The sequence below is a fragment of the Hypanus sabinus genome, chromosome 23 (assembly GCF_030144855.1).
Source record: "Hypanus sabinus isolate sHypSab1 chromosome 23, sHypSab1.hap1, whole genome shotgun sequence".
NCBI classification, from domain to species: Eukaryota; Metazoa; Chordata; class Chondrichthyes; order Myliobatiformes; family Dasyatidae; genus Hypanus; species Hypanus sabinus.
Window position 1 is genome coordinate 8110252 of NC_082728.1, and position 19892 is coordinate 8130143.

Genomic DNA, 19892 nt, shown 5'->3' on the forward strand with positions numbered 1-19892 from the left:
CTACTCCAAGACAAAATGCCCACTTTTATAGCTTTAGATTCAAGATCAATATTGTTTCTTATCATTCTTTAGTACACAAGTTGTAAAGGAGAACAAAATGTTTGTTACTCGGTATCCAATTCAGCATACCAAAATACAATAAGCATAAAGAACATAATTAACAATAAAAATAAACATAATAAATAGTAATATAAAAGCAATCCTATAAAACACAATTACATGTACGTAAAGTGATGTGTATGTAATAGTAGTGTAGGATGCAGGGTGTCAATAGGTTGATCAGCCTGAATGTGAGGTGGAAGTAACTTTTAATGAGTGTAGTTCCCCTGTCCTGGGTGCTATGTGGTCTCTTTGCTGATGGATGTGGGACAAGTAGTCCATAAAGCAAGGTGGGTGGGAGCCTTCATGATATTGCTGGCTTTTTTCCAGCACATTGTTGTATATATGTCCTTGATGGCACATAGACTGGTGCTGATGATGAATTGGGAACTTTTAACTACCTATGTATTCATACTTATTGATGTTTTTACTTTGGTTCCTATGTTATTCTTCGATAATATTAAGTAGCTCAACCTGAGTCAGGACAAAGCAATACAACAAACTGATGTCATTTCTTCGACAATAACTATTCATTCCATTCACTATGGTCATAGTGTATACACAGTACAAGGTCCACTATAACATGTCCCAAACCCACAACCTCTACTTTCAAGCAAGGAAAGGGGACAAAGTACACCAACATTGTGGGATACAGAGGCTTTGATGGGGCCAACCAAAGGTGTTGTCTTCTAAAATGCATTTGTTATAATCACAATACCCTGGTGGACATTAAGAGCTTAAAGCATTGCAGGTCTACCCCATCAGCAAGTTGCTCATTGGCAGAGAAACTGAAGGAGCTGGGCTTGGTACAGATCTCGCTGTTGCCTGCATCACAGAGACGTTGACGCACAGTCTAACGAGTAGTTGTCTAAGTTGCTTTTCTTGTGCTTGCAAGACCCTGGTGGACCTTGATAATGTGGAACGCTACGAATTCCAATTCACTGTTTTATTGGCAAACGGTGGAGGAGATACATAGCCTCCGTCATAGTGAGGCCTCAAACTTCAGTGTTGCGTGTTTACAACCACCCGTGAGAGATGCAGTGTCACTGTGCCTAACTGGAGCGCTGGAGGTGGTGTGGTGCAGCATTCATGCTGAAGATGGTACTGCCCTCCAATGTTCATTCAGCAGAAGACAGGATGTATTCTGTTTGACTGCAGACTGCTGCAGCATTCATGGATTCAGGTACTTGTGTGTGACTGTATTTTACTTGGGTAGTGGGATGGAAACACGTCTCTACCAAAGGAGCTGGAAGACACTCCTTCCCTCCACTAGACTGCAGGTCGCCCCTGGGCAAGGTGTAGCACCTGCTTTACCCTCCATCTGGGTCACGTGAAGCCATGGGAGCAGGTGGTTGAAGGTCATATGAGCAGCTGGTGCATATCACAAATCCTGGTTATGTAACCACTGACACCAGGCAGACAATCTCCAAAGAATATTGATAATGGCTGGGGTCACCCATCTTTGTAAAGACACTGCCCAGAAGGTGACAATGACAAACCACTTCTGCAGAAAAATTTACCAAGAACAATCATGGTTATGGAAAGACCATGACCACCTACGTCATACATAAGGACGACAAAGTATTTTACTGCTGTCTTATAGGTGCTAAGAATGACTGTTGGTACCGTGTTTTGCATCGTGGCCCTGAAGTAACACTTTCATTTGGCTGTATTGATAGTCATTCACGTATCACTGAATGACAATTAAACTTGAACATTCTGCAAGCTCCCTATCAAACCTCCGACAATTCTGGAACTTGCTTCCTAATAACACTATGGTAATACCTTCAACAAATGCAGTGCAATGGATCAAGGCAATTGCTCATTGTGACTTTAGAATGATAAAGAACTGCCAGCATTTCATAAATGAAGTAAAAAAAACGTATCTGTCAAGGGAGTGATGCGATTACATATAGTATTGGGCAATAAAATAGATCAGGTAACGTGGCAGCACGGTAGTGCAGCACTATAACAGCACCAGCGACCCAGGTGCAATTCCCGCAACTGTCTGTAAAGAGCTTGTATATTCTTCCCATGACCACATGGTTTTCCTCTGGGTGCTCCAGTTTCCTCCCACATTCCAAGGAGATACTGGATTAGTGGGTTAATTGGTCACGTGGGCGTAGCAAAGCAGCACAGAATCATCAAGCCATACCAATATTAAACTGATGAGCAGAATGAGAAAAAAAATCAAGAGCAGCAGATGGAATTGGGTAGATAGAGCTGAGTTGGATAGAAAGAGAAACTGGCACATGGAATGATAAATTATAAGTATGAAGTTGTTTAACAAATGGCACTGCATTATAATTACTCAGAACTTTAACAGGGAATTACTTTGCTTCCCCATCTGAAGCAGAGATGAAACAGAAATGTTTCTCAGAGAGTGCAGTCTTCAGAAGTCCTTTACTCAAAAAGAGGGAAAGCAGAACCTGTGACTATTTTTAAGATAGAGGGAGATAATTTCTTGATATGTTAGTGCAAGTAGAGATGAATGCAGAGTTGTTGATACAAATAGATCAGTCATCTCTTTTTTAAATAGAAGAGCAGGATAAAGTATGTTTTCACGAGGAAATATGCAGTTGCTGAAAATTCAAGCAACACACACAAAATGCTGGTGGAACACAGCAGGCCAGGCAGCATCTATAGGAAATACAGTTGACGTCTCAGGGTCTCGGCTCGAAACGTCGACTGTACTTCTTCCTATAGATGCTGCCTGGCCTGCTGTGTTCCACTAGCATTTTGTGTGTTGCAAAGTATGCTTCACTCATCCAAATTTACAGACTATTCAAAGTCCAATATTAATCAATTCATTCTAAAACAAATTAACCAAGCTTTGGAATTTCCAGGATATGCAAATACACATATACTTTCTCTGAGTTTTACTGGCTACACTTGAACGTTAACAGTTGGTTTTTCATATTTCACGCCACCACCTCGTCCAAAGTACAGACACAAAAAACCACAAGTGGGTGGATCATTAGTGAATAAGTGACAGCATTTTGTGCATATTCAGAAATCATCTCTGAGGCACAAAGTACGACAAAGTCCCATTAATACAAAAAGTCGCATTGCAAAAAAGATAAATCTAAGTTTCAGATGCAATTCACTCTCAACTACCCATTCACATGGCCTAGCAAGCCAATAAATGCTGGCTTGACCAGCGATGTTCATATCCCTTAAAATTTTTTTAAAGTATTACATATGAGGTTAGAATATTAAATGTCAGTGCAGCTGGTTTGTCTCCCAATACTCACATTAAGTATATAATATTATGTTCCTTTACCTATTTATAATATGTATTTTTGATGCTGTAATATTAGTATTGGTTTAAAACACAAAGAAACTATATATCCCATCTTGCAGTGTGTCCTCCCAATGAACAGACATATCAACAGTGTGGTACAGGATCATTTAAAATAAATTCACCATTGTCTAGTAGCTGCAGATTTCAATCACCTTCTCTTCAACCCAACACCAGATAAAAAGATCCTCTCATTATTGGGTGTAAAAGGACCTTGATGAAAGTAATTTAGACCACTTAACTCGATGGACCTGGTCTAACACACAAAAACTGCCCAAAGGTCTGCACAAATTTGTACAAACTTAGCAAGTATGTTGCTTTGGGAAAAGAATGAGCATTGATAGAAATACAGGGAATCAATCCATCAATATCATAACCAAAACTACGGCACAGAAACTAGTGGCTCTTTACTTACATTCAGACATTGACTTCAGAACCTGGTTTATTGCCTACTTATTGTCAATTCACACAGTGCTTTAATGCCCCACAGTAATAAAGGTGCAAGGCTGTGGCGTACACAGATCATATCATCAGTTTCACAATGCAGCTGTGCCACCTGCTGGTGCAATCAATTGTTATTCAAGACAGCAAGAAACAGTCATATCAACTGCTACTAAAATATTCAGATGTGTTCCCTGCTATCAATTACTTCAGCCTGTGAAGTCATAAAGCAAAAACATGAAGGATTTATTACCCAAAACCAGAATAGAAAGAAGTTGGAATAAATAATTGCAAATATATATAACGGATGCATCCAATGCAGTATAAGTGGCTTCCTGTTAAACTGGTAGATTGAGGTTAAAGAAGGTAACTGATGGAATTCAATCTGAGAATTTGCGGTGTATAAAGATGACAATAATACCACAAGACACAGGGGAAGAATGAGACCATTCACACTATAAAGAGGATGAGACATTGCTTTGCCAGAGTGCTGACTGGTGCGATCAATACAAAGAAAGATTTTATCAATGAAGGGATTTTCCACTGGAATACTGATCAAGGAAGATCTTCAAAAGGCGACACCTCAAGAAGACGGCATCCATCATGAAGTATCTTCATGACTCATGACATGCCCTCTTCTCATTACTATCATCAGAGAGGAGATATAGGAGTCTGAAGACACATACTCAACGTTTTAGGAACAGAAACCTCCCCTCTTCCATCAGTGTCTATAAATCCATGAACATTACATCACTATTTTGTGCTTTGCTGCATTAATTTTTTATATTTCATATTGTATCTTACATTAATTTTTATGAATTGCACTATATTGTTGTTGCAAAACAACTAATCTTACAGTATATGCCTGTGATAATAAACCTGAGTTTGATTCTGAAGGTGCAACATTTCCATAGTTATTAAAATTATGTAAAAATGGAACACACCAGAGACAAGGGACTGCCTTAAGTAGCTGAAAATTCAAAGAATTCCATCCACCACAACAATCAGGATGTCCAAGTGACCAACCACTTCAATTCCACTTCGCATTTTCACACCAGCATGACCTCTTCTTTTACCACAAAGACGCCAAATACAGATTGGAGGAGCAACACCATTTTGGTAGTCTTCAATCATAAGACAGAGGAGTGGAATTAGGCCATTTGGCCCATTGAATCTGCTCTACCAGTCAATCATGGCTGATCCTTTTTCCTCCTCCTCAGCCCCACTCCCCAGCCTTCTCCCTGCAACCTTTGATGCTGTGTCCAATCAAGAACCTATTAAGCTCTGTCTTAAATACACCAAATGAGCTGGCCTCCATAGCTGCCCGTGGTAATAAATTCCACAAACTCATCACCTTCTGGCTAAAAAAAATTTCTCCACATCTCAATTTAAAATGGACACCCCTCTATCCTGAGCTGTGCCCTCTTTTCCTAGACTCCCCCATCATAAGGAACATCCTTGCCACATCTAGTCTGTCTAGGCTTTCCAACATTCAAAAGGTTACAAAGAGATCCCCCCCTCTGCGACCTCATTTTCCAGTGGTCCTATATCCACTCTCATTTCTCTTTTATTTTATTACATACTTGACAAAGCTTTTTCTATCAATTCAACCTAATGGCATGAACATTAGATTTCTTGCTTCCACTTATCGCTTGCATAATGCCCTCCCATCCTCTGCCCACAAAGCCTAGTGGAAGAGGATCTTGGCATTGAGTACAAGTTGGAAGATCATGTAGAAAATGTTAATAAGAGCATCCTTGGAACACTGCATGCAGTTCTCATCGCTTGGGTATAGAAAAGTTGTCACTGAGGTGGAAAGGGTGCAGGAAAGATTCACAAGATTGTTAGCTGGACTGGCCAGCCTTAAATCATAAAGAAATTGGATACACCGGGATATTTCCACTGGAGTGTAGGAGGCTGAGGGGTGACCTTACAAAGTCTTATAAGGTCATGAAGGGCACAGATAAGCTGAATGGACACATTCATGTTCCCAGAGTACATGTCTAAAACTAAAGGGTACAGAATAAGGTGGGAGAGGAAGGATTTAAAAGATATCTGAGGGGTAACTTCTTTCAATCAAAGAATAATTGGTATATGGAACAAGCTAACCAAGGAAGTGATAGAGACAGGTTTCATTATCATGTTTGAAAGTCACTTAGAAACATACCTAGAAGGGAAAGGTTTGGAGGAATATTGGCCAAACTTAAGTAGACAACTTAGTCTGCATGCATACTATATAACTGGATAACCTCCACTCTAAAAAAACATCAGAGTGCAAGGGTCTAAGTTGCAAGCAGCTGCTCTTTCACCTTCACCTGCCCAATGTTCTACAGGTTGAGAGAAAATATTTTACTACAAAAATGCTCAAAAAATAAGTTCTAAAACAAATCTAGAAAATAATTACTTCAAAAATTGAAAAAGGGAATGAGAGGGATAAATACTGTACATCAATTCTTACATTTATCATTCTACATTACACCCTCCTATACTTCCACACTTCACTGTACAAAAGGAGTTTTTGATGGATCCTGCCCATTAACTAATTTTTAAAACACACCACTTAAAGCAAATCATAATAATCTGTCTGGTATTTTCAACCTATTGGATCATCAGTTACAACATTAGATTTCCAGACAATGATTTACACATCGTAGTAACGGGTACAACCCAGCAGTCCATCACAGGAAAAGCTCTCCCCCACCATTGAGCACATCTACAAGAATGGTGTACAAGAAAGTGGCTTCTATTATCAAAGACACCCACCATCCAGGCAGATTTCTTTCTCACTGCTGCACTGGGAAAGAGGTACAGGAGCCTGAGGTCCCACACCACCAGTTTCAGTAATAGTTAGTACCCTTCAACCATCAGGCTCCTGAACCAGCGTGAATAACTTCTCTCACCACAACACTGAAATGAGTCAATAACCAATACATTCACTTTCAAGGTATCTACAACTCATGGTCTCAGTATTAATTATCACTTTTGTTTTCACAGTTTGCCTTCCTTTTGCACATTAGTTGTTTGTCAGCCTTTGTGTGTATGTTTTTATTAATGTAATTGTATTTCTTTGTTCTAATGTGAATACCTGCAAGAAACTTAATAGGTTTGCACTATGACAGCACAGTTTGTACTGATAGGTGTGTACTTTGATAATAAGTTCACTTTGAACTTTGAGAATGCCTGACTCACTAGCATTCAGTGCACAAAATAAATCATCAAGTAACAAAGATTTGCAGTACTTACATGCGACTACACCTTACAAACATTTGCTCTTATTCAATGTTTGATTATTGTATTGAAGTCGAACACCCCAGCTCCCAGTATTGACAATTATGTTTGTTCACCAGATATCATTAATGATGCTACGTGACCTGAGCTTTATGATAATAATTAGCTCTCTAAATTTTGTAGTGTTTACCTTGAAAGAAATTATTCCCTACAGACATCAAATCCAATTAAGGTGCATACCTAAAGCAAGGACTCTATCAAAATGCTAATAAACGTTCAGGGAAGTTCAGCTAAAATAAAACCACAAACCGCTTTGCCAAAGTTTTGAGGACTAGTTGCTCACCTGCAGATACACTTGAGAAATTATTCTGTATAACAATAGCTATCAAGGCACTTACAATGCTTTTTGCAGATCTTATTTTGTTCAGAACAGAAATTACTCCTTTAGATAATATGCCATAGGGTGACTTGTAGCCATATGGACCAGACAACTTCAGATTTCTTCCATGCTAATACTACACTCTAAAACAGAAAATGCAGGGAAATATTACTAGGTCTGGGACCACTTGTGAAGAGGAATATATACTCCAGGGGTATAGATAGGGTAAATACAAGCATGCTTTTTTTTCACTGTTGGGTGAGACTCCAACTAGAGGTCATCGGTTAAGAGTGAGACTAGGGTTAGGGTTCATTGGTTAGGGTGAAAAGTGAAATGCTTAAGGAGAACATGGGGGGAAATTTCTTCACTCTGAACTCTCTGTGCTGAGAGTGTGGAACAAGCTGCCAACACAAGTGATGGATGCTATTTTGATTTCAACATTTAAATGAAGTCTGGATCGGTAACAGGATGGGCTGTGGTCCGGGGTGCAGGTCGATGGGACTAGACAGTTGAAATGGTTCGGAGTAGACTAGATGGGACCGAGGGGCCTATTTCTGTGCTGTCATTTTCTAAGACTCAAAGCACTGCCAATAGCCACAGTTCTGATCAGTGTCATTAGCATAAAATATAATTTCTCTTTATTCATTTCAAATTTCCAGATTTTTCAGAAACATAGAAAACCTACCGCACAATACAGACCCTTTGGCGCAAAGTGCTGTACCAAACATGTACTTACTTTAGAAATTACTTAGGGTTACCTATAGCCCTCTATTTTTCTAAGCTCCATGTACCCATCCAGGAGACTCTTAAAAGACCCTATTGTATCTGCCTCCACCACTGTCACCAGCAGTCCATTCCACACACTCACCTCTCTGCATAAAAAACTTATCCCCTGACATTGCATCTGTACCTACTTCCAAACACTTTAAAACTGTGCCCTCTCGTGTTAGCCATTTCAGCCCCGGGAAAAAGCTTCTGACTATCCACACGATCAATGCCTCTCATCATTTTATACACCTCTATCAGGTCACCTCTCATCCTCCGTCGCTCCAAGGAAAAAAGGCCAAGTTCACACAACCTATTCTGAAAAGACATGCTCCCCAATCCAGGCAACATCTTTGTAAAGTTCCTCTGCACCCTTTCTATGGTTTCCACATCCTTCCTGTAGTGATGCGACCAGTACTCCAAGTGGGGTCCGACCAGGGTCCTATATAGCTGTAACATTACCTTTCGGCTCTTGAACTCAGTCCCACAGTTGATAAAGGCCAATACACCATATGTCTTCTTAAACACAGTCAACCTGCGCAGCAGCTTTGAGTGTCTTACGGACTCTGAGCCCAAGATCCCTCTGATCCTCCACACTGCCAAGTCTACTATAATCTGCCAACATATTTGACTTATCAAAATGAGCCATCTGACATTTACGTGGGTTGAACTCCATCTGCCACTTCTCAGCCCAGTTTTGCATCCTATCAATGTGCCACTGAAACCTCTGACAGCCCTCCACACTATCCACAACACCCCAACTTTTTGTGATGAGATTGTATTATTTTAGTTCTTACAAAGGGCAAAACAATTTGAAAACAAGTTCTGAGGATTCCACAATGCTCATCTTTCTTCCCCCCCCCCCACCTCTCCACCATAGGGATTGCTCTCTATGTGACTATACAGCTATTACATGGTAGCAACATGGCAATGTAGTGATAAATGCAACGCTTTACAGCAGCCAGCCATAAGATTGGGGTTCAATTCCTGCCACTGACTATAAGCAGTTTGCACATCTCCCTGTGACTGTGTGGGTTTCCTCTAGAGGCTCCTGTTTCCTCCCACATTCCATGATGAACAGTTAGTATTATTAAATTGTGGGCATGCAGTGTTGGTGCTGGAAGCATGGCGACACTTGCACAATCTGTGCTGATTTGATTTGATGCAAAACAACCTATTTGTTTCTGTTTCGATGTACACGTTTCAATGTACATGTGACAAATAAAGCTAATGTTTAACCTTATCTTTATTGTCAGTTCAAACAAGTAGTAAAGAGATAACAAAACCCTTTTAAGTATTTAATCCCTTCCTGTTTGTGGTGATTCACGAATGAGTCAGGAATGCAGAACACTGAACTTCTGTGAAATAAGCCACTGGAGGTTTAACACCTAACGTCGAATCAATCAGGTTTAATATTAGCGGCATATGCTGCGATATTTGTTCTTTTGCGATTGTACAGTGCAATACATTAAACATACTATAAATTACAATAAGAAATATACATTAAAAATTGAATTAAATAAGTATTTCAAAAATAGTGAGGTAGTGTTCAAGTACTGAAGCAGGCTGCCCATACCTCTAAACCAGCTTCACTATTCAATAAAATAATGGCTGATCTAATCAGAGCCTCAACTGATCTTCATTTTAATGCCTCCTCCAAAAGGCAAACTCAAACCATGTAATACTTCTCAGCACTGGACTGAAGTTTCATCCTAAACTATTTGACAAGTAATACTTAAACAAGCATGGCACTTGAAAGCAATCAAATGAACTAGCTGACAAAGAAGTACAGACATAGTATCGTGACTCATGCCTGGATTGTGCTGACAGAAATTCTTCCAATCAGAAACATCAGCAGACACCCTCTCCTTGCTACTTCATGCTTAATAAAAATAATCACTGATTCAAATTGCAGGGTACACGGTGAACTCAGTCAGTAAAGACTAGGCTACTATCTGTTTGAATAATAAATAATGCCAACGTTTAGTTTGACTCTCTTGTAACATGGATAACATCAGAAAATATGATCTATCACAAATACCTTTGCAAACTAAAATATGAGCTGTCACAAATACCTTTGCAACATCTTATTTTCTAACTATGGTTCAGATAGTCCCAAAATCACAACAGTGTAACCAAGCAATAAAGGGAATAAGACCTAAGACAAAGGAGCAGGATAAGGCCATTCGGCTCTTATGTCTGGTCCACCATTCAATCATGGCTGATTTATTCCTTTCAACTGCATTCTCCTGCCTTTCCCCGTAACCTTTGACTCCCTTATCAATTAAGAATTCAACAACCGCTGCTTTAAATATACCCAATGACCTGGCCTCCAGAGCTGTCTGTGGTAATGAATACTAATTCACCACCCTCTGGCTGAAGAAATTTTTCCTCATCTCTGTCCTAAAGTGATATCCTTCTATTCTGAGGCTGTGTGCCCTTTGGTTCTAGACTACCCCACTATAGGAATGATGGTGGGCTATGTTGCTTTAAGTACCAGCACTTCTTATGCTCTTAGCTGAATTGGTGTCTTTCACAAAGATACTGGACATTGTCAATTCATTTGAAAACACATCAAGAAAGCCAGTGATGAGATATGGGTGCACACTAATACATAAGTGTTTATATTTCACACTAAACTGAAGCTCCAAAACAATAGTTACCATGAAACCTATGGTTCCAATCACATCAGTGCTGATTTTATTTAATGAAGAAGGAGTGGGGTTAGGTTTGAGACTTGCGGTTGTGTAATTGGCCTACTCATGCTAACTCGTATGCTAACATTCCCAAATTAGCAGCCCATCTCACTTAACGAAGATTATTTAGTACATCACCAAAGATTTCCTGACACAATATTTCTCAATTTTCGAGAAAGCCAAATGAAACGATTACTTAGGCTACATCATTAACATCTTATCTACTTAATACATAAGAGTTTTTTAAAATTTAAACTTGACCTTCATTGGAGGATCAGAGATGGAGAGGATTAGCAATTTTAAATTCCTGGGTGTTATTATTTTGGAGGACCAGCACACAAGTGCAATTGTAAAGAAAACCCAGCAGCACCACTACTTCCATTGGAGTCTGCGAAGATTCGGTATGTTATCAAAAATCTTGACAAACTTCTATAGCTGTGTAGTGGAAAATGTATTGACTGGCTCCATTACAGCCTGGTATGGGAACACCAATGCCTTTGGATGGAAAATCCTACAAAAGGTAGTGGGTTCAGCCCGATATATCACAGGTAAAGCTCTCCATGCCATTGAGCACATTTACATGAAAGGCTGTTGGAGGAAAGCAGCACTAATCATCAAAGATCCACACCATCCAGCTGAGATCTTTTCCTGCTGTTGCCATCAGGTAGAAGGTACAAGAACCTCAGGACTCAGGTAACCAGGTTCAAGAACAGATACGACCCCTCAACCATCTCTTGAACAAATGAGGATAACTACACTCATCTTTTGAGATGTTCCTACAACCAATGATCTTACTTTAAGGACTATTTATTTTGTTACTTCATGCTCTCATTATTTATTGCTATTTATTTGTATTTGCATTAGCAGTTTGTTGTCCTCTATGCTCTACCTGTTCTTGCACTGATGCTGTTGACAGATATCATTCTATAGATTTGCTGAGTATGCCTGCAGGAAAATTAATCTCAGCGTTGTATGTGGTGACATATAAACTCCAATAAATTTTACTCTGAACTTTGAATTCTGCTTTTATAAACACAGCCAGAAATAAGGTTCTCAAGCACAAAGCAAAAATCCCAAGTCATGGCACAACTTGCAAAGAGCACAAAAGGATGGCAGCCTAAGTCTGCTTGACAGAACACTGTGGAGAACTAAACACGTGGTATCATCCTACACAGTTTTAAGACACACTAAACACAGTTTTCCAGAATTCCAAGTTGTGCAAGTGAATGAAATGATAAAGACAACATTGGGCTGAAACCCCATCTATGCCAATTTACCAGGTCCCAGCTATGTCATTAATTGCAACTTCCTCGGATTGTGGGGGGAGGCAATAATGTGAAACAGGTCTACAGCATTGCATAAAGTCACTGTAATAAGACCTTAAGATGTAAGAGCAGAGTTAGGCCATTCAGCCCAACGATCTGGCTTTGTTATTCAATCACAATTAATAATGTCTCTCAACAACATTTGTCCTGTCTTCTTCCCAAAGCCTTTGACACCATTACTAATCAAGAACCTATCAACCACCACTTTAAATAAATCCAATCACTTGGCCTCCACAGCCAGCTGTAACAAACAATTCCAGATTCGCCACTCTCTTGCAAAATAAATTCCTCCTCATCTCTGTTCTAAAGGGAGGTTCTCAGAGTCTGAGGTTATGCCCTCTAGTGCTAAACTCCCCCACAAGAGTGGGGGACTTTGACCACATTCACCCTATCTTGGCCTTTCAATATTCAATAGGTATTAATGCACTAGCCAGCCAGATTTGACAGAATATTTTCCGGTATGGATAAATACCCATGACCTGGTAGAAACAGAGCAGTAGCCTAATGGACCCCAGTTCTAAGGTGAATCACAGTCCACTCATTTCAATGGTGAGAAAAGACCATGAGTGATAAGTAGAGGCAATGTCAAATAGCAAGAAAAATGCTCCTTGTTGACAATCAACACTGGTGCACCTCAGGGGTATGTGTTTAGCCCACTGCTCTACTCTCTTTATACCAATGACTGTGTGGCTAGGCATAGCTCAAATACCATCTATAAATTTGCTGATGATACAACCATTGTTGGTAGAATCTCAGATGGTGACGAGAGGGTGCACAGGAGTGAGGTATGCCAACTAGTGGAGTAGCATTCCAACAACAATCTGGCATACAAGACGAAAGAGCTGATCGTGGACTTCAGAAAGGGTAAGACAAGGGAACACAAACCAATCCTCATAAAGGAATCAGAAGTGGAGAAAGCGAGCAGTTTCAAGTTCCTGGATGTCAAGATCTCTGAGGACCTAACTTGGTCCCAACATATCAATGTAGTTATAAAGGAGGCAAGACGGCAACTATACTTCAGTAGGAGTTTGAAGAGATTTGGTATGTTAACAAATACACTCAAAAACTTCTATAGATGTACCATGGAGAGTATTCTGACAGGCTGCATCACTGTCTGGTATGGGGGGGGGGGGGGGGGGGGCGCTACTGCACAGGACCAGAAGAAGCTGCAGAGGGTTGTAAATCTAGTCAGCTCCAACTTGGGTACGAGCCTACAAAGTACCCAGGACATCTTCAAGGAGTGGTGTCGCAGAAGGGACCTCCAGCACCTAGGGAATGCCCTTTTCTCACTGTTACCATCAGGTAGCAGGTACAGGAGCCTGAAGGCACACAGTCAACGGTTCAGGAACAGCTTTTTCCCCTCTGCCATCTGATTACTAAATGGACATTGAACCCTCGAACCCTACCTCATTTTTTTAAATGTAATTTCTGTTTTTAGCATTATATTTAATCCATTCAACAAAAGTGTACTGCAATTGATTTACTTATTTATTTTTTTCTTTCTTCGATATTGCATTGAACTGCTGCTGCTAAGTTAACAAATTTCATGACACATATCGGTGATAATAAACCTGATTCTGATTCTGGAAATACTCGGGTCAGACAGCTTTTGTGTAAAACAAAAATTAATACTTCAGGTCAACAAACTTACAGCAAACCTTGGGGAAAAAAAAGTTAGAAACAAAATATTAAACTGCAGGGAAAGGGGAGCAGTAGAGGGAACAAAACAGAAGATCTGCAACTGGCATGGTCAAGGAGTAAATGAACAAAAGGTATGGAATCAGCAACTGTTGAAAGTGAGTAGAAAAGACATGTCAGGAAAAGGTGTATGTTGGAGATCAAAACATGAAATATCAGGAGAAAATTAGCTGAAAATGTGAGATACAAATCTGAAATGAGTGACAATAACCACAGCTGAAAGATTTGATCAACTTTTTAAAATTGATGAAGCTTGCTTTAATGTTTTAATATTAAGTTTTTTTTTACATTTTCTATCATTTGAATGTTTTTTCATAACTTTTCTACATCTCAACCATACATTACCGTGATAATTGACAACTGAGAAAGCCTTAAGTGTGACTTAGCTAGCTGTCAAAAGGTTTCAACAGTTCCATGAGCAGAGCTTGTTCTAGCATTTGTTGTGTATTTAATATTTCAGTAGTATTTGAGTAAGATTGTAAATACATTGCTTGGTTAGGCATTCTTGTTCATTTAAATAATTCATTACCGGTTATATGTAAAAATATGTGAATTGTATATGTCATTACGCTACCACATAATATGTGTGCACCTCAGTTAAATTAAAAATGAAATACATGACTTATCTCCTGGCTCTCTTGTTTCCCTTTCAATTAGTTTTTATGTTTTGGAGTTACAAAACATAACAACTTCGTTGGCATTTCATGACAGACACAAGTTCTAACCCATCATACTTAGAAATATTTAGCCAAGAAAGTGATAATCTGCACAAAAAATAAATTAGTTAAGGGCCATCACGGTGGGTAGACAGTAAATACAGTTTAGAACATTGCTAAAAATACACGTTGCAAAATTCAGGCTGCAAACTATATGTTATATCTATGTGTCAAAAGTATAGTCCACATACTGAAGGCTTGCAAATTCCATCTGTAATTGCAAAGTTACATCAAGTAACATCAAGGCAACATTGAACCTCTTAACCAAGAAAAGATGTGCTAGCATTGGAGAAGGTCCATAGGAGGTTCACAAGAGCAATTCTGGGAGCGAAAGGATTAATATATGAGGAGCATTTAATGGTTCTGGGCCTGACTTACTGGAATTTAGAAGAATGAGGGGGTGATCTCAATGAAACCTATCTTAACGTTGAAAGTTGTAGATAGAGCGGGCATGGAGTGGATGTTTCCTGTAGTGGGGGAATGTAGGACAAGAGGGCACAGCCTCAAAATACAGGGACATTTCTTTATTCTTACAGACACATCTGCATGATGCTAAGCTAAGGAACATCATCAGTTTTAGAACATGAGGAGTAATTTATTTAGCCAGAGGGTTTTGAATGCGTGGAATTCATTGCCACGAATGGCTGGGAAGGCCAAGTCATTGGGTATATTTAAAGCAGAGGTTGATAGTTCTTGATTAGTGAGGGCATCAAAGGTTACAGGAAGAAGGAAAGAAAACAGAGTTGAGAAAGATAATAAATCAACCATGACAGAATGTCAGAGGAGACCTGATGGGCCAAATAACCTAATTCTGCTTCTATGTCTTATGGTCTAATATTCATATCCAATCGCACAAATATGCTTTCATTATGAAATTTTCAAACTAAACACTGGACAACTGAATAATGGAGAACGGTTAACCCTGACCTCTCCAAAAAAAAAAAAGACTTGGGTTGTATGTACCAAGATATCAAGCTCAATAAAACCAGGGCTCACTCCAAACCCTACTCAGATGCTCACTGAGAAATTGGAATGAGAGTCTATACCCTTCCTTTGCTTCTCCCCCCTCCCTTCCAGCATCTGCCTCTCTTGCCCCAAGTTCTAAAGCACCTGAACAAAATCAGCTAAGTCACCAATACACAGACTTGAAATCTTCCAAATGAGGGCAGTTCAATATTTCATATCGAGTTATAAATATTTGCATTGTGGAGAAAAAAATATAATTCCAGAGTTAAAAACAGGTTTTGCTAAAGGAATTTGGCATGTCCCCTTTGGCCCTCATCAATTTTTATTGATGCACCACAGAAAGCATCCTATCTGGATGCATCACAGCTTGGTATGACAATCGTTTTGCATGTGACCACAGAAACTACAGTGAGTTGTAGACACAGTTCAACTTATCACAGTAACCAGCCTCCACTTCTTGGATTCCATCTTTACTTCTCACTGCTCAGTAAGGCAGGCAGCACAATCAAAGACCTCTCCTACCTGGTCATTCACTTTTCTCCTCTCCCTACCTCCTCACATTGGGAAGTAGATACAAAAGTCTGAAAGTACATACCACCAGACTCAAGGACAGTTTCTTTCCTCACTGTTATAAGACTCTTGATCTCAGTCTACCTTGTTATGACCTGCATTCTCTCTGTATCTCTAACACTTTATTCTCCACTCTTTAATTGTTTACCATTTGCTAACTCAATACAATGTTGTAATGCAGTTTGCAAAATACATTTTTCACTGCACCCTGCCACAATTTACCAGTTAACCAACATAATTTATCTGCTTAAATAGATGTTCCAGGAACTTAGCACAACTTCACTTCATCTATGAACAACCAAGTTATGAGGAAAAGATAGCAAATTTAAATCCATTCACATTATTTGAAAATAGTCATTCTTATAATGTAAATTATCCCTGGACAAGAGTTATTTACCATGGTAACAAGTCAGTGATGATGGAAATACAGCAAAACCAATCTACTAAAGTTTGGAAACACTGATGTGCCTTTGTACAAGTTATGTCAAGTGAAAATTGCACATCAAGATTGAAACAATTACTTAATTTAAGCACCTTCACTTTCATTATACACACAGAAGCTGATCGGCAAAAGCAGCAAACGAAAATTCTGAGGCACGTCATAACAGCAATAATACTAGTAAAATATATATGCCTTTCAATTACATTGTACTTACTTGCTGACTTCCTTATATTGTGCTATTTCTTCAATGTAAAGTAGGTCATGTAATCGGGACTGATAATTAGATTTGGTCAATGATTTATCAAGCACAGACTGTGTGAAGAGCTGGTCTGCTGACAAGGGAATCTGATACCGTGTCAGGAGACTCTTCTCCAAGTCAGTAGTTTCATTTGGCTCAAATTCTACAATTGTTTTACAAGTGGAATCCCATCGCTTGGCTGTAGTGAGAAGTTGCTGCCTTGCTTGCATCAGATGTTCCAAATCTGTAAATAAAATATGAAAACATTTACTGAAATTGTACTTTCATTATCCTTTTTTCTGCTATTTTGTAATTTACAATAAAATGTCTTTGCACTGTATTCCTGTCACAAACACATTACACATATATACAGTGATAATAAACCCGATTCTGATTTATTCTGCTGAGAATGTTCTAAGCAAATTAACCAGATCTACAAAAGCACAAACAAGAGGAACTAAATGCCCACAGGCAGTCCCAGTTATCAGGGAGCCAGCCATCTGTCAATTCTCCAATAGCTAAGCAGAGTTGGCCATGTAATGAAAAAGTTAACTTGACAAAGTGTCATTGGCAGACAACTCAATTCAGTCCTGTTTACAGTACAAGATGAACATAATGTGCTATCTGCAGAGCTTCCACTCATTCATCTCATGGGAGCAAACGCATTGCCAAAATATAAAAGAACTCAATGTCTGTGAGTGCATGTTTCCAACGGAGGCTACAGGCCTCCATTGTGTGAGTAAGTGGGTGGGTGGATGGGGAGGGATGAAAGGGGCTTGCTTTATTGCTGGTGTTCTGCTGAACAAGGTGGGCTGCAATATTGGTAACGGAATACATGGCAACACTTGTGGGCTGCCCCAGTACCTCCTGAGGTTGTGTTGACTATTAAATCAAACAAAGCATTTCACTGTATGTGTTGATACACGTGATAAATACATGAACCTGAATAAAGGGTCCAATAAGTTTCTTTTAACCATCCTGATAGTTGCTTTCACATCTATTAAGGATTCTGGCCAAGAAACTAACCAATCAACTAGTCAAAGATCAACTTTATTCACTACATATTTACATGGATTGGGAATTTGCTGTGATGAGCTAGTCAAGCCACAACATGCAACAAAAAGCAATGTTCAACAATTACAAGAGATAAAGAATTATAGAAAAATAAATTTAGAGATTAAAGTATTGATAAGGAATAAAATTTGCAGAAATACCAGCATATACTTACAATGTAATAGTATGAAGTGTTTACAAGGTAGTGCAGTTAAGGGATAATAGAGAGAGGGAAGTAATGCCGCAGTTTAAATAGAAATGTGCTCCTTTCAAACCTCTGCCATCTCTCCTGAGTCAGTTGATCTGAATAAGGAGATACAGCTTGTAGATCTTCATCTACGAGCTTCACGGTGATTTGCCCCACTAAATGATAAACTGATACCAAGGCTATGGGCCTATTCCGACTGCTCTGGCCTCCAGGACTCAATTTGGTTCGGAATGCTGTTGCTGGTTTTTGTTTGAATGATTTGTGATTCTTCTCTCTTTCTCTGTGAATCGAGTGTTGGTCTTTTTTTTTATTGGGCTCTTTTGGGTTTCTTACTTTGTGGCTATCTATAGGCACATGAATTTCAAGGTTGTATAATTTATACAGACTTTGACAGTAAACGTGCTTTGAATCCTTTTGAATCCTTGAATCTACATTTTCTAGAATGTGAAAAGCACTTTTCTCCTCTATTAGCTGGAGGGTCATGAACATTCTTCTGGTATATTGTTACCACCTCAATATTTTTTGTTTATTGTGACCAGAACTGCGTATATGATGGAAGTACAAAATAATTATTACTAATAATGACCAGTTAATGCATTTCAACACCTGTTATCTTTACTCCTGAGAGAGACTTAAGCAAAAAAATATCAAGGCTGGCATTGCAGGACAGCAGGGACTGTACAGTAGCAAAGTAGTTAGCAATTGGGGGTTCAATTCCCACCACCGTCTGCAAAGAGTTTGTATGTTCCCCCGTGACTATGTGGGTTTCCTCCCACATTCCAAACATGCATATATTAATAAGTTGGAAGCATACTAGGCTGGTACCAAAAGCATGGCATACTTGCAGGCTGCTCTCAGTACATATTTGAACATTTGACTGTGTGTTTCAATGTACATATGACATATTAAGGTAATGTGAAATCTTAAGCCCCTAAGCACAGGCAGGTCTTTAATTTAATAACCAAACACACAGTTTTAAAGACTTGGGAGTTAGACCTGGTATTTGGGCAATATTTATTCCTTATTCAGCATCACTTTAAAAACAAATCCAGTTTTCATCCCACTGCTATTTGTGGGAGCTAAATGCATGCAAATTAGCTGTTGGCTGCTGCATTTACTACATTACAGCAATGGTAACACTGTAAAATTACTTCATTAGTAAGCCATAAAAGGAACACAATAAATTTTCGTATTTCAAAGTTTTTCTTCTTTCAGTTTAGCATTATTACATGAATCATCAAATTGCCAGAACACATAAATATTCCAAGTACATTGCTTTCTTTCCTTTTAAATCAGGAATTCTTTATTGGCTTGCATTTGAAAGTTGACTGTCCATTGCCTTTTGTCAGCTCAGTTTTAAAGTATATAAAAATCCTCCTACGGTGTTTCAACTTTAGACTCCACCACTTTCATTACCTTAGTATCTTCTCAGTCAGGAGACTTTGCACTCTCAAGCTCTTACACTGTTGAAGACATTCAGCCTAACAGAACCTCCTATAGTATCCGATCCCAGAACAGGCAATATGGCGACATTTCCTATTCTAGCCACACCATAGAGATCCAGTCTTGTCTGGATGACATGTTCATCAGAACATAATCAAAAAGAATAAAAGGACATTTCTCTGACAGAAAAAGTCTCTCGTGCAGTATCGTAGAGATCTCCAATGTGACCCCTCTAATCATAAATAAATCTAAATAGTTCAGACGTGGGCATCAAGTAATTGACAGTAACAAATCAGAAAAGTTTAAAAAAAAGAGTTTGCAAAG

At 39.1% G+C, this 19892-nt stretch overlaps 1 protein-coding gene across 6 annotated transcripts in view; it reads right to left on the minus strand.

Annotated features, from left to right (window-relative positions):
- The window catches only part of helz (helicase with zinc finger), a 300135-nt gene that overhangs the window by 192375 nt on the left and 87868 nt on the right, over window positions 1-19892 (minus strand). For all 6 annotated transcript variants that reach the window (XM_059948283.1, XM_059948286.1, XM_059948285.1 and 3 more), the window contains one exon: window positions 16841-17108. In XM_059948283.1, the coding sequence (XP_059804266.1) occupies window positions 16841-17108 (268 nt within the window). The remainder of the gene's footprint in view (window positions 1-16840; window positions 17109-19892) is intronic.